The sequence below is a fragment of the Temnothorax nylanderi genome, unplaced genomic scaffold, assembly GCF_030848795.1.
Source record: "Temnothorax nylanderi isolate EJ_2023f unplaced genomic scaffold, tnyl_v1.0 TNYL_tig0603_pilon, whole genome shotgun sequence".
Taxonomy (NCBI): Eukaryota; Metazoa; Arthropoda; class Insecta; order Hymenoptera; family Formicidae; genus Temnothorax; species Temnothorax nylanderi.
Window position 1 is genome coordinate 1 of NW_027249665.1, and position 14,022 is coordinate 14,022.

The window sequence follows — 14,022 nt, forward strand, 5'->3', positions numbered from 1 at the left end:
GTGCAATGACAAACGTAAAAATAGTTTTATCAGTATCAGGAAATGTTTCTAAACCATTGCATCTGCCAATATTTCTCCCGCAATATTGTAGAAAATTCACTGCCTGCAATTCAATTTTTCATTACCGATGCAATCTTTCGGAGATTTTTTCACAGGTATTTTAGATGCGGTGTTGCGTTTGATATGTTACAGAAATATATTCGTGCAAAGTAAACGTAATAGTGCTTTGTAGTGCTTTGGAAATGTTTCTGAAATATTGCATCTGCTACATTTTTTTTGCAATATTACAGAAATTTATAAATATTGTAAACAACTTTCTGAAAGATTTCAGACATATTGTTAATGCAATATTGCAAAAAACATGGTGCAGGTATATACATTTTGAAATATTTTAGATGCATAGTTGCAAGTGAGATGTTAATGAAGTGTTTCTGCATTGTTCCGAATATTTCAATATTTCAGCAACATAACATGCCGAGTGGGTTATAATATACTAATAATTCTTTTTTCATTTTAATAAATTTTAAAAAAATTATAAAGATATTTTATGTCAATTTTCCTCTTTTATCTATTTTTTCTCAGTAAAAATATCAATATTGCTTGTTATAAATCCTCATTCGTTTTCTTTAGAAATAGAACTCTAGAGCTGGTAAGTTTGAAAGATCCTGCATATCAAAGAGAAACTTATAATATACACGATTCATCGAATTCTTTCATTCTAAATTCGTATAATTAAATACAAAAAAACAAAGAAATAAATTTCTGAAATGTTATTGGGATCTGACATTCGTCGCCATGACATCTGGTGGTCGAAAGTGAAAGCACTGTATGGTACGGATCTCGTGGCATTGTACTGCAGGCTTGACGTGCGGTCGTACTGGTTTTGCGTTACTGGCTTTGTATTTTTATTAATATGGAATCTTCTCTGCGTTGTAAATCTACGAGCAGAATTAAGTGTTCAGTTCGCGGTTGTAAAAGTAAGGTTGATCGTAATTTAAATGTTCGATTTCATTTCTCGAAAATTTAATTTGGCAGTTGGATTTTTGATATTTTTTATTTTATTTCACATAATGAGTAATAGCAAGTAGTTTATTAAAATGTTAAACACATATATTATCTTATATCAACTTTTTAAAATAAACTTTATCACATTAACATGTTAACATTAATATAAATATATACTCATTCTTTTAACTTTTTCTATATCTTATAATCCAATATCTAATGACTTCCTATATCTAATGACTTTCTATATCTTATAACTTTTAACCCTTTTCTATTTTTGAAAACTTTTGTATATAATCTTTTATATAATCCTGTAATCATTTCTATATTTTATAACTTTTAATTCTTTTATAATCCTATGACTCAATGTTTTCACTAGCAACTTTTATTGAACTTTCAGTTCTTAAACAGATTTCATGCAACATAATGCCACAGTATACTTTTTTTAATTTTGAAAACTTTTGTATATAATCTTTTATATAATCTTGTAATCATTTCTATATTTTATAACTTTTAACTCTTTTATAATCCTATGACTTAATGTTTTCACTAGTATCTTTTATTGAACTTTCAGTTCTTAAACAGATTTCATGCAACATAATGCCATAGTATACTTTTTTAAATTCTTTTAACATTGTGTAAGAAAGTGTTTTCTTTCAAATAAATTTTTTTTCGGGGAGGGAAGTTAATGAAAGATAAAGAAAATATTTATTTGAAAGAAAAACATCGATATTATGGACAGGTGCAATTAAGAATGACAGTGCTCAATTTAAAGTCAACTTTGTTTGTGATATATTCTACTTTTGATAAAAATTTATTTATTCTAAGGGTGAATCGAAATGAAATATTTCTTACCACAATGTTAAAAGAATTTAAAAAAGTATAGGGGAGACCGGGGCTAAAGGGTCAACGGGGTTGAAGCGTCAAATCAAATATCTCGGAACCTGTATATTGTGTGAACTCGCTATTAACATTGTAAACACTGCTTATGGTACCCATGTGACCAACGGAGTTTCGGCAGGTTACCTGCCGTATTATGATTTTTACGAGGGCAAACGTGTTTTCGGAAGGTGAAAGTTACATTTTCTGCGCGTGGAAATTTGTAATATCTGCAATAATATTGCTCTCCAAATCTCGAGGTACGTGATTATAAAGAGTAATGCATGCTGAACACGAATCCAGTGTAGTTTTTTCATTATCGTTGATGTCTAATATTTCGTGGGCGATCAAACCTGAAACTTGTGTTTGGGGCTAATCGGTCAGTAAGCAGTCCAGATGCATTTCCAAGGCATTTCCAGGCTCATGCATATGGAATATGGATTACAACCGTTCAGACACCGAATAGAGTCATGGACGTCGAGGAGTGAAACAAGTCGGGCGAGTGACTTCTGCGGAAAGAGGAACCCTCGTAACTATTTTTTAATAATGTTTCGCATAAAATTTTAAATAAATTTTTATATTTTTCTCTTAAAAAACAATTATTAAAATGTATCCTATCATTTTTCAGGATTAGATGTACGTATATGTATGAAAATGCAGTGTGACGTTTAAACCCCGGCATTTTTAAGATTTCAATTTTTTCCACCGTTGTCGTTTTTGCTCTATACCGGTTAACAAAGCGACGTAGCCAAAAATTTCCTATATAAATTTTGTAGCTAAAGGTTCACTCTTTACAGTGGTATACCACATTTAACTAAAATTATTTATTTTGTTGTTAAAAAATTGGCACCGAAAAAAAACTGACCTTTTAGCCCCGGTCTCCCCTACTATGGCATTATGTTGCATGAAATCTGTTTAAGAACTGAAAGTTCAATAAAAGATGCTAGTGAAAACATTGAGTCATAGGATTATAAAAGAGTTAAAAGTTATAAAATATAGAAATGATTACAAAATTATATAAAAGATTATATACAAGTTTTCAGAAATAGAAAAGGGTTTAAAAGTTATAAGATATAGAAAGTCATTAGATATAGGAAGTCATTAGATGTAGGATTATAAGATATAGAAAAAGTTAAAAAATGAGTATATATTTATATTAATGTTAACATGTTAATGTGATAAAGTTATTTTAAAAGTTGATATAAGATGATATATGTGTTTAACATTTTAATAAACTACTTGCTATTACTCATTATGTGAAATAAATAAAAAATATCAAAAATCCAACTGCCAAATTAAATTTTCGAGAAATGAAATCGAACATTTAAATTACGATCAACCTTACTTTTACAACCGCGAACTGAACACTTAATTCTGCTCGTAGATTTACAACGCAGAGAAGATTCCATATTAATAAAAATACAAAGCCAGTAACGCAAAACCAGTACGACCGCACGTCAAGCCTGTATGTACAATGCCACGAGATCCGTACCATACAGTGCTTTCACTTTCGACCACCAGATGTCATGGCGACGAATGTCAGATCCCAATAGGGAAATTAAACCGGGGCCGGTTTCACCACACTTCGTCTCTTTCATAGGGCCGATATCACAGTCTCCGATTAACGTGATCCTCCGATTAAACTCACTCTGCATCTCTTTCTAACTGTCTTTTCGTCTCTTTCTAGGGGGACAGTTAGAAAGAGATGCAGAGTGAGTTTAATCGGAGGATCACGTTAATCGGAGGACTGTGATATCGGCCCTTAGGGTGCGTTCCGATTCCCCACCTGGGTGCTGAAAATCTATAGTGCACGTGACATATACTATAGGATTTTTAGCACTCGGGTGGGAATCCGAACGTAGCCTTAAGGGGGACAGTTAGAAAGAGATGAAGAGTGAGTTTAATCGCAGGTTACATAGTTAATCGACGTTGGTGAAACTGGCCCTAATGTCCATTTCTACCAATATAGATTAATTTTAATCGCGATTTAACTTATTTTTCATCTTTTTCTAGTTTTTAAAATTAGAGAAAGATAAAAGGTAAGTTAAACCTAGATCAAAGTTAATCTGCATTGGTAGAAACGGATATAAGTCTCGATATTTAATCGATATTCAATTATTTATCCAGCATAATTATTATTATCAATAATTGTTGCATTTTCTGAGTTTTGTTTTTAAAAAATCAAAAAATCAACGGGTCTCTCTCTCTCTCTCTCTCTCTCTCTCTCTCTTTCTCTCCCACCCTCCTCCTCCCCCATTATAACTGATTGTGCGCAACTGTAAATTATTGAATTCAAGTTAAATTTACCATATCATGTCAGGTTGCTAGCAGAATATTAAAGGTGAATCCAACCAAGATATATATCGCTGAAACGGCTACCGATAAAGTTCCTAATACATCTGCCACCGCAGCAAGTTGCGGATCTGATTTGAATGGCATGGCTGTTATGGTGTGTGACAATATTTTACAACTAATATTTGAGTATATGTAAATAGAAGTAAATTAAATATAGAAATAAATTTTGCAGAATGCATGCAAGGAAATCATGAAACGATTACAACCGATAATTGACAATGATCTAAAAGGTACTTGGGAAGAATGGATAAAAGTAGCATATTATCAAAGGATAAGCTTATCTGCTACCGGTTTCTATCAAACACCCAACATCGGATATTCCTTCGAGACTAATACAGGGCATCCATTTAATTATTTTACGTATGGCGTTGCTTGTACGGAGGTGGAGGTTGATTGCCTCACCGGTGATCATGAGGTATGTCTTTTTATTATGTATTATATTACTTTCATAAAAGATAATGACATCAATTTTATAAAAACGTAACTAGTTTATAAAGAAAAAGTATGCATAATAATATAAGGATTACATAAAACAAACATTGATAATATTCTTCAATCGATGCAGGTGTTACGAACAGATATTGTCATGGATTTGGGAGAGAGTTTAAATCCAACCATCGACATAGGACAAGTTGAAGGTGCCTTCGTTCAAGGATACGGTTTATTCACGTTAGAGGAAATGATTTACTCACCGACGGGAACTTTGTTCAGCAGAGGACCTGGCGCGTACAAATTGCCAGGCTTTACCGACATACCTCAGGAATTTAATGTATCCTTATTAAAAGGGGTTTCTAATCCAAGAGCGGTATACTCTTCTAAGGTATAACTTTTTTTATGTAATTTAAAAAAAATAATATATATACAGGGTGTTCGAAATAAAAGCCGTATCCAGCCGAAAGGATAGAGAAAGATCTTGGTCGAACACCCTGTATATATATATATATATATTTCTTGTTTTTTTTACATATATTACATATATTTACATATATTAACGTGCAGTTTAATTTTAAAGAAAAGGAATAGAGTAGCAATGGAACTATAGTAAAACAGTATTATACTTATATTAAGATATAATATAATATAGGCTGTTGGGGAGCCACCGTTATTTCTGGCATCATCTGCATTCTTTGCGATCAAAGAAGCAATCAAGGCTGCACGTAAGGATGCGAATATTCATGGTCACTTTCGTCTTGATGCCCCTGCGACTGCTGCACGTATACGTAATTCCTGCATAGACAATTTAACAATGAAGGTATTAAAATATGAAATTCTTAATTCAATTCTTCAACCTTTATCCTTATGTATATTAAATACTTTTTCTTTATCTTGCAGATTTCAGAGCCTGATTCAAAACAGCAATGGAATGTAGTACCATAAAATCTTCAAAATCGCGTTTATAAGACTTTTTAAAGATAAAGATATTAGAAAAAGGTTGATATAAATAAGATATAAATATCGATAGATATTTTTAACAAATTAAATAAATATTTGCGAAGTATATCATGAATAGGACACGAAATAATATATCCATTATTATTACAAACTTAAATCTCACGAGTTGTCGTAAACATATGATTTTAGAGATACTCTCCGTAAAACAATAGGATTGGGTGTTAGAAAAAACCCAGAAACTATTTACTTAGTTGGTAGGCAATGTTTAAGGAGGTTCGCCTACTACTTTGGAGTAAAAAATGCAATTGAATAACAATGTACATTACAGCGATCCCGAATTATATGCAATATTAGTATAATGAATTGTGGATGCTAGTTATGTACTATATTCTTCGTAAATTATTAGTGTATAGAATATTAATAAATATATGCCGAAGTATGAGAGCGTCAACGACTCGGGAATCGTTGTCAGGTACTTATTATCCAACATTATAAAGTAAAAGAAAAGTAACAAATAATTTATAAAAACCTATATGAACAATTGTCAGAGAATACTAAAGACTTGAAATGATTAATACATTGATGATTGCGTGTCGTGGATTCATGATTAGTGGTTAAACACTGTGAGGTTGGATTCGCATCAGCTGTTGCGTTGCCAATGGCAACGTCTGTCATTACACTCATTTAATCCACGAGGTAAAAGTAAACTTTGTGACAATAAAGCTTTAAATCCACAAAGTCCTAAGTTGGCTAAGTGTGTACTAAATCAGTGATCATTTACCTCAGAGCGACCGTTTCTCATGAGGCGATAAGCTCAAAGTGGTCAACTTCTAAATAATATTACAAAAAAACTATACGGTCAATATTGCTCAACTTTTGGGATTATTTGTGTAAAGTGTTTATGTAAATCATATAAAAGAATTAAGACTCTAAGTTGACTTTCGACTAACAGGCGAACCCTTAAATCGTTGTACTTCATTTCACTAGAAAAGAATATTAAATAGAAAAAGAAAGAATAGTCAACCTATTTGGATTAAGATCTAAATAAAGATCCATACTCTAATATTGCTATTTACTCTTTAAGGACGTTCTCCGGTCCTTGTACTAGAGAAAATCGATTTTCTTTAGATTTTCTTGAAACTGTGAATATACGTTAATTTAGGTGTGCTTTATGCGTGGTATAAATTTCAGTACCTCTTCCGGTATAAAAAATAAAGATGCTGAGCCTCAGTTTCAAAAAAATTTTTTAATATAATTTTTTTTTAGTTTTGGCATTTTTTCCTTATAGAACTCGACGAGAGGAGCAACTTGGTCCTCTTGGCCAACCTCGTATCTCTTACCGTTTGGCCTGGAAAACCTTTTCATTAGTAAAAGTTGAAACTTTGAGGCTCAGTATCTTTATTTTTTATACCGGAAGAGGTACTAAAATTTATACCACGCATAAAGCACACCTAAATTAACGTATATTTACAGTTTCAAGAAAATCTAAAGAAAATCGATTTTCTCTAGTATAAGGACCGGAGAACGTCCTTAAATATTATACTTTGAACACTATTGAACATACATGTGATTTGTTGCTTGTTTCAAATTGCATATATTCTCATTTAGATTACTTAAATTTTATTTGATATTTTTCTCTTATATTGTTAGCACTAATGTTTAAATACCCACTCGGCATGTAATATTTCAAAGGCATTTCTGCAAAATTCCATTTGAAATATTACATCTTTCATTAATATTTCAGAAATTTTTCACGACCGTTTCTACATCATTTCGGCAATGTTCCAATGTCCGCAATTATTTCAAATGCGACCATGCTGAAAGATTTCGGCAATGTTATGAAATATTTCTCAAATATATCTACGAAATATTGCGGAAACACTTCAGAGATGTTTCAAATACATTTTACACTAAAAAAATGTTTCGTATTAGCAAACAAAATTTTCTTACTGACGCAAAAACTATTTGTTGATATGTGAAAAATAAAATATTTTATTACCGGAACAAAAAAAATATATTAAGCCGTATATGTGCGTATAGCCGTCGCGCGTTTGTCCAAAGAAATCCGCTCTCTCAACCCGGTCACCCATCCAAGTAGTATACCGGCGCCTTGTCGCTTGACATCGATGATCGAACGGGTAGTGGTGATCCTCTGACTCTGACGCTTCTTTCTTTCTTATACTTGCTTATTTTGGTGACCATAAAGCTATCGCATAACAATATTAACAATACAGATATACGAATAAATCTGTTTTGCCAGTCAGCGTCGAATATTATTTTATATTAAATATTATTAAATATTTTATATTTTATATTAAAAATGCCATATGACAAAATTTGGAATATCAGAAAATTCTTAATAAAAGAAAAAAAATGCAATAATTATATAATAATAAATTTAATTTTTTATAAGTTTTAAAGTCTGTCAGCAACTTTTCAGAAATATTACAAATGCAATGTTGTATGTGAAACATTCAAAAATATAACGCGTGCAATGCAAACGTAATAATAGTTTTATCATGTATCAGAAATGTTTCTAAACCATTACATCTGCAATATTTCTCCCGCAATATTGTAGAAAATTCACTGCCTGCAATTCAATTTTTATTACCGACGCAATCTTTCAGAAATTCACAAATATTTTAAATGCAATGTTGCGTTTGATATGTTACAGAAATATTATTCGTGCAAAGTAAACGTAATAATACTTTTATAATGCTTTAGAAATGTTTCTGAAATATTGCATCTGCTACATTTTTTTGCAATATTACAGAAACTTACAAATATTGTAAACAACTTTCTGAAAGATTTCAGACATATTGTTAATGCAATATTACAAAAAACATGGTGCAGGTACATTTTTGAAATATTTTAGATGCATAGTTACAAATGAAATGTTAATGAAATATTTTTGCATTATTTCTGAATATTTCAATATTTCAGCAACATAACATGCCAAGTGGGTATTATCATATAATTAAATTTTGTTACTATTACATTTCTTTGATTATCATATAATTCAATACTCCCAATCAACCTCTCAAAAGATACAATCAAATATAGAAATTCAATCGTATAAACAAGCTTGAAGTCTAATTATTTGATAGAATTAAACTTTACATAGCAGAACAAGTAAAAAGGAAAATTTAAAAAAATGTTACTCTCTTTTATATATTCTTAATTATTATAAATTTATTAACAACATGTAAAGCAATACAGGCTAAACATTGCTTATTCCAGATTTTTCTACGGTTTCCAGCAATGTCTGTAAATTAGTTTCAAATAATTCGCATCTAATTGGCATTTCTAGCGCATAAAATGGATTTTTTAGCGCATAATCCGCATATAAGTCGTACACTCTCTTCAACAAAATTTCCATGCCTGGCTGCGATGGCTCCGCTACTATCATGAACTTAATGCCCGTCAATGTCTGGAAGCAATATAAACGAAATGTGTCCGCTTCGAGAATCTCAATTCCAGAACATCGTGGTTCCGGACTGAGTTGGCTCGCTATCGCAAAAAGAGGGTAGAACATTGAAGCTAAAAATATCTTCTCATTCGTCGTCATTTTTGCCCGACTGAACTTCAATGTTATAGGGAAATTCTCCGGTTGCTCCAACATCTCCAAGATGTCTCTCCCATCTTCAAGTTCACGTCCTGTGATTGCATTTCCATTCACAGCTGTCAATATGTGTCCCACTGAAAAATATTTGGTTCTCTTATTTATTCCTGTCTTTTAGTACCTTATTAAAATATATGTAGTGATATATTACAAGAATACATCACGTGAAAGAAAAATAATGCCCAAAATTTGGCTTAATTACCCGATTTTTAATATAATTTTAAAAAATATTTCTGTGAGCATTAGAAAATCTTGAGCTTTAAGTTTTATAACTTTTGTGCTTTTCACAAATTACACGTTTACATTTATATTGTGGTTCCAATTCAATATATCATTGCTTTTAAATCGTATTGATTATTTATATAATAATAATTATTATTATTGTGTATATAGAGTGTGAAATCGTAGTACAAGCAAGAACAAAGTGATTTCTCGAGCCAAAATAAGGCCGGCTTCGCGTGCCAAAATTATAGAATTTTTTTTGTACAAGATTTTTGTTTTTGAAACGATTTTGAAAATCTATTAAGTACATATGCACTATTAAGTACACTTGATTATGTCTTGATTAACGGATCTTGCTATAAACTGTTATTTCTGTTCACGTTTATATGTTTGTAAACATCGGTCATGATTTGTTTTCTGTTAGTTCTTATCTTGATTAGCTATCAGTTCCTGCCAAGTTTGGAGGAAATAAATGAGCCACTTTCAACGAGCATTTGCGCCACTCTTTATGTCACTCGTCTATCAGGGTATCAATTTGGATAACGTTGTCTGTAGTAGCGAATTGCAGTAGATATGGCAGTAGATACTGCCATAGGTTCCTAAAGCAAATCATTTTAGTACTCTCGATTGCTGTATCTTATCATCGTAAAAACTTTGTAGAAACTGATAGCTAAGTAAGGTAATAGGACTGATAGGAAACAAATCACGAGATTGCCGATGTCCATAAACATAAACACACAAAAATTGCGAAAAAAATTGTTATATAATTTTGACTTATTTTGACATGCGAAATCACCTCGTTCTCGTTTGTATACAATTTCACACGCATCCTGCATATAATACACAATAATTATTACATAATACTTTTTTACTTGTTACTAATAATTATTAGTTTATCTTCAACTTGAATGTATCTGTTATTTTTGATAATATAATGTAAATATAAAAATAAAAGACATTAAATTTTACTTTTATGAGATAGAAGAAATATTTGAGAATGTTACTAAAATAGATATGCACTATCCTTGAAATTCTATATTACATCTGCTTAATAAATATATATGTAATTAACATCTGCTTAAATAAATTTGTTCACTATTTAAATATGTGGAATAATAATGCAAAGTTTAAAGCCATTATTTTTCTTTCAATCTATATAATTCCAATTATTTCTCATCACAACAGACATTCTTACCATGTATTCCATCTTTTTGCCCAAACGCTACCACTATTTTCTTGTTCTCATAATTTAATTTAATATTGAGTGGAAAATTAAAGGATTTCTCAACTTCAATCTTCGGTACGTTATGATCATGGTTGAAGATCAAGCCACCAGACTTGGATACAATATAAACGCCGTATATTACCATTCTGCGATTTCTTCTTTATTTATATTAATTTATTATTTAAATCGTTTGACATATGTCATCTTTGATTCTGTGTTTGATAAATACTTATTAATTTTTATTTAGATTTCAATAAAAATACACATATTCAATTCCCTTTATACTAAAAAAAAGTAAAATTGCAAAAAAATAAACTGTTACTTGTAAGTAAAATAATTAATCATTAAAAGTGATGTTTTTACATTAAATTATATTAAATCAGAATTAATTGATAAAATTGTAATTAAGCATATAGTTTTAGATGGATTCGTAATTTTCCATGAAAGTGAGATCCATCCAAATTATTGCATTTTACTTCTTGGACAATCAAATTTGTCGAGAACAAATTTTAAAAGTGTCTGCTACAAATTACGTCAATAGAAGCTGTTAAATGTTGGCCGGATGGCTAGTAGAAATATAACAGAATCTGCTAATAGAATATAATGGCAAATTAACTGCCAAAACTAGGCAAAATCTGCCGTTTTGTAATCATTTAAATGATGTATTTCATTTAAATGTTAAGATAGATACGACAGATTCTGTTCAATTTCTACTAATCTGCTGTTAGATTACATTGGCAGGCTCTATCGGCAAAACACAAGTGTTTAATACAAACACATATAATGCCGAATCTGTTGTAATATCTGAGAAAATCTGCTGTCAATCTGCTGCCATACCGCAGGCAGTTTGCTTACTAAGTTGCCATGTAAAATAAAGTCTTTAAATTATTAATTATTTGAATGCTATTTGTCTATTATGCCATCAATACAACAGATTTTGTAATCCTGATAAACAGCATTTTTAACATTTAACAACTTTCACAGATAATATTTATAATGTCAAGCGACAAACTTTATTTTTGAAATCTTATTCTTTGTATGCAAAGACATTGAACGTATTTTCTAATGACACAAACATGATGGACTTTTGATTTAACCTAACCTAATCTAAAAAACTATATTTTTAATGATTAATCATTATTGTATCACAATATCAAGTAAGGATTTTCGCATTCTAAGTCTTTATTCTTAAAAGGAATGGAATGGAATGGAATGAATGTGTTTCGTTAAATAAATAGTTAAGTAAAGATATGCAAACTAAAAACATTTGGTAATTATACAGTTTCTCACTCACCTCCAATATCGATAAAATTATGCTCAATCACGCGTTTTTACACAAAACGAAAGAATTTGGCAGAAAAAAAATTGTCGCTCTGCCGCGCGAAGCGAGATATTAATCGTTAGTTTTTTTTTGTTGATTAACTATCGTTAAAGTTGACGACTATTCTGGTTATGAACAGCAGAGAGAAGGATGAGAGTGGTCATGCCCGCATTTTACCCCGTCCATGAGCGCCTCTATGTGCACAAAACGTGCACATTGAACTACGTAGCCATGTCCACGAAAATTTCTGATGGGTAACGCGTTATGTGCACGCTCTATTGGTTCTGTTCCGTGCTATGTGCACGATCTTTTGGTTCTGTTCCGTGCTATGTCGAAAGCGTCGGTAATGCATAATACTTGTATGGAGGGGATGTGCTGGCCGCGGCGGCCGCGCTCGACGCTCGGCAACACTCGGCAAGCTTCGAGCCAGTTCGAGCGAAGAGAGAAGGACAGACATACGATCTGCTGTCTCCTTATTATGATGTAGCTGTAGCCAGAGAGAAACCTGAGAGAGGCCATCCCGGCGTTTTTTGTCAATTTTTGTGTGCCCGATTTTCCGACGCGCCGCCTGAGAAAGTGCAACTCAACTACGTCGTTTCGCTCGGTAACCGCACATGGTTTGCGTCCGTGCTAATGGTTCGTATCCGAACTAGCCAGCTGGAGGGGATCTGCTGGCCGCGGCGGCCGCGCTCGGCCGGCCCGGCGCTCGGCAAGCTTCGAGCGAGGAGAGAAGGACAGACATACGATCTGCTGTCTCGGCTGTCTCCTTCTCTCTTGAGCTATGACGTAGCTGCTTCGGCACGCGCCGGCTATGCGACGTTGCCACGATGCCACGCATTTCGGGTATCGCGTACGGTGTCTCGCCGAGTGCCGAATCTCGAGTTGGCAAATCGACGAGATGCGCTACGTTACATTTATAAATATTTATAAATATATATGTATATATGTATGTATGTATGTATATGGGCAGATCCATTACTTTTCGACCAAAGGTTGCGGGGGTGGGTCACCGATTTTGATGCCGATTTTTTCCTCGAAAGTACACTAGAAAAGGAGATGATCCTAAAAATTTGAGCCCGATTCGATCAAATCCGGCCGTTGGAGAATTTTTTGAATTTTGAAAAAAGTCGATTTTTCAGTCATTTTCAAAAATTTATATCTCAGCTTCTATATAACTTAGAGACTCGTTTGAGGCCGCATTCTTTTCTGTAAACCCTCTACTTTTAAGGAAAAAATTGGTCATTGGTTTACACTCAAGTCCGGCTTCACGGCGAGCTGCTAACTAAACCACTGTTTTAGAGAAATTTTGCCTATTTTTGAAATGCTGTCATATCTACAGTTTTCGAAGTAGAGGGTTGATCAGCAGCTGATATTTTTTGTTCAAGTATACTCTGAAGAAATCTACCCACTTTTTACTTGATTGCTTCTATTTCGTTAAATTATGGCCATCTAAAGCCGATCGATTTTTGAAAAATCGCCATTTTCAGATAGCCAGAACTTTTTTCTTTCAACTCAAAATCCTTTGAAATTTTCAGGGAATATACTTCATTATATCCTTAAACAACCCTGAAAATTTCAATTTTGGAATAGAAGTGGTTTCCGAGTTATGAAGTTTTTAAAATGTCAACTTTTCGATTTAATATGACGTTTTTTGTGGTTTTATCATCAATTTTGTAAATTTAATGTAAATAATTGATATTTTTCGGAAAATATATTCGAAAATAAGGAGCAAAACGGATTGTTTGAGAAAATTGAGGGAAAAAATTAATATTTTTATTTTGATTTATTTGTTTAAAATTTTTAAAAAGTAAATATTTGTTTATTTCTTTTAATAATATGTTGAATACAAATTTCCAAAGTATTTGAGAACTATCATGTCATGTTTAGCAAATTATACTTTGCTCATAATTTACCGCCAGTCTCCGGTAAAATTTTTAAAATTTTTAAAAAGTAAATATTTGTTCATTTCTTTTAATAATATGTTGAATACAAATTTCCAAA

At 32.0% G+C, this 14,022-nt stretch overlaps 2 protein-coding genes across 4 annotated transcripts; one reads left to right on the plus strand and one right to left on the minus strand.

Annotated features, from left to right (window-relative positions):
* The first annotated feature begins 3,641 nt into the window (after positions 1-3,641).
* On the plus strand, positions 3,642-6,564 carry LOC139784264 (xanthine dehydrogenase/oxidase-like). 3 transcript variants are annotated; one of them, XM_071723425.1, is made up of 7 exons: positions 3,653-3,778; positions 3,898-3,923; positions 4,205-4,333; positions 4,412-4,654; positions 4,805-5,059; positions 5,324-5,491; positions 5,572-6,564. In XM_071723425.1, the coding sequence occupies exons 3-7, from the start codon at positions 4,322-4,324 to the stop codon at positions 5,614-5,616; spliced, it is 723 nt and encodes a 240-aa protein (XP_071579526.1). In that variant the 5' UTR covers positions 3,653-3,778; positions 3,898-3,923; positions 4,205-4,321; the 3' UTR covers positions 5,617-6,564. The 3 variants fall into 3 exon arrangements, with proteins under 3 accessions (XP_071579527.1, XP_071579526.1, XP_071579525.1); XM_071723426.1 differs by lacking the exon at positions 3,898-3,923 and having other exon boundaries at positions 3,642-3,778; XM_071723424.1 differs by having other exon boundaries at positions 3,657-3,923.
* Positions 6,565-8,796: 2,232 nt separating this feature from the next.
* On the minus strand, positions 8,797-12,178 carry LOC139784265 (trafficking protein particle complex subunit 4-like). The gene is made up of 3 exons (XM_071723427.1): positions 11,995-12,178; positions 10,671-10,912; positions 8,797-9,330 (listed from the first exon to the last, which is right to left on the minus strand). Exons 2-3 carry the CDS (start codon positions 10,843-10,845, stop codon positions 8,852-8,854), a joined length of 654 nt encoding a protein of 217 aa, XP_071579528.1. The 5' UTR covers positions 10,846-10,912; positions 11,995-12,178; the 3' UTR covers positions 8,797-8,851.
* Positions 12,179-14,022: the final 1,844 nt, after the last annotated feature.

Excerpts from the sequence above, each read along its gene's own strand:
- LOC139784265 (XM_071723427.1), bottom strand. The coding sequence starts at position 10,845 with ATGGTAATATACGGCGTTTATATTGTATCCAAGTCTGGTGGCTTGATC. Across the intron at positions 9,331-10,670 it reads GCAAAAAGATGGAATACATG|TGGGACACATATTGACAGCT; the intron begins GTAAGAATGTCT and ends AATATTTTTCAG.
- LOC139784264 (XM_071723426.1), top strand. Across the intron at positions 4,655-4,804 it reads GCCTCACCGGTGATCATGAG|GTGTTACGAACAGATATTGT; the intron begins GTATGTCTTTTT and ends CAATCGATGCAG. Across the intron at positions 5,060-5,323 it reads GAGCGGTATACTCTTCTAAG|GCTGTTGGGGAGCCACCGTT; the intron begins GTATAACTTTTT and ends AATATAATATAG.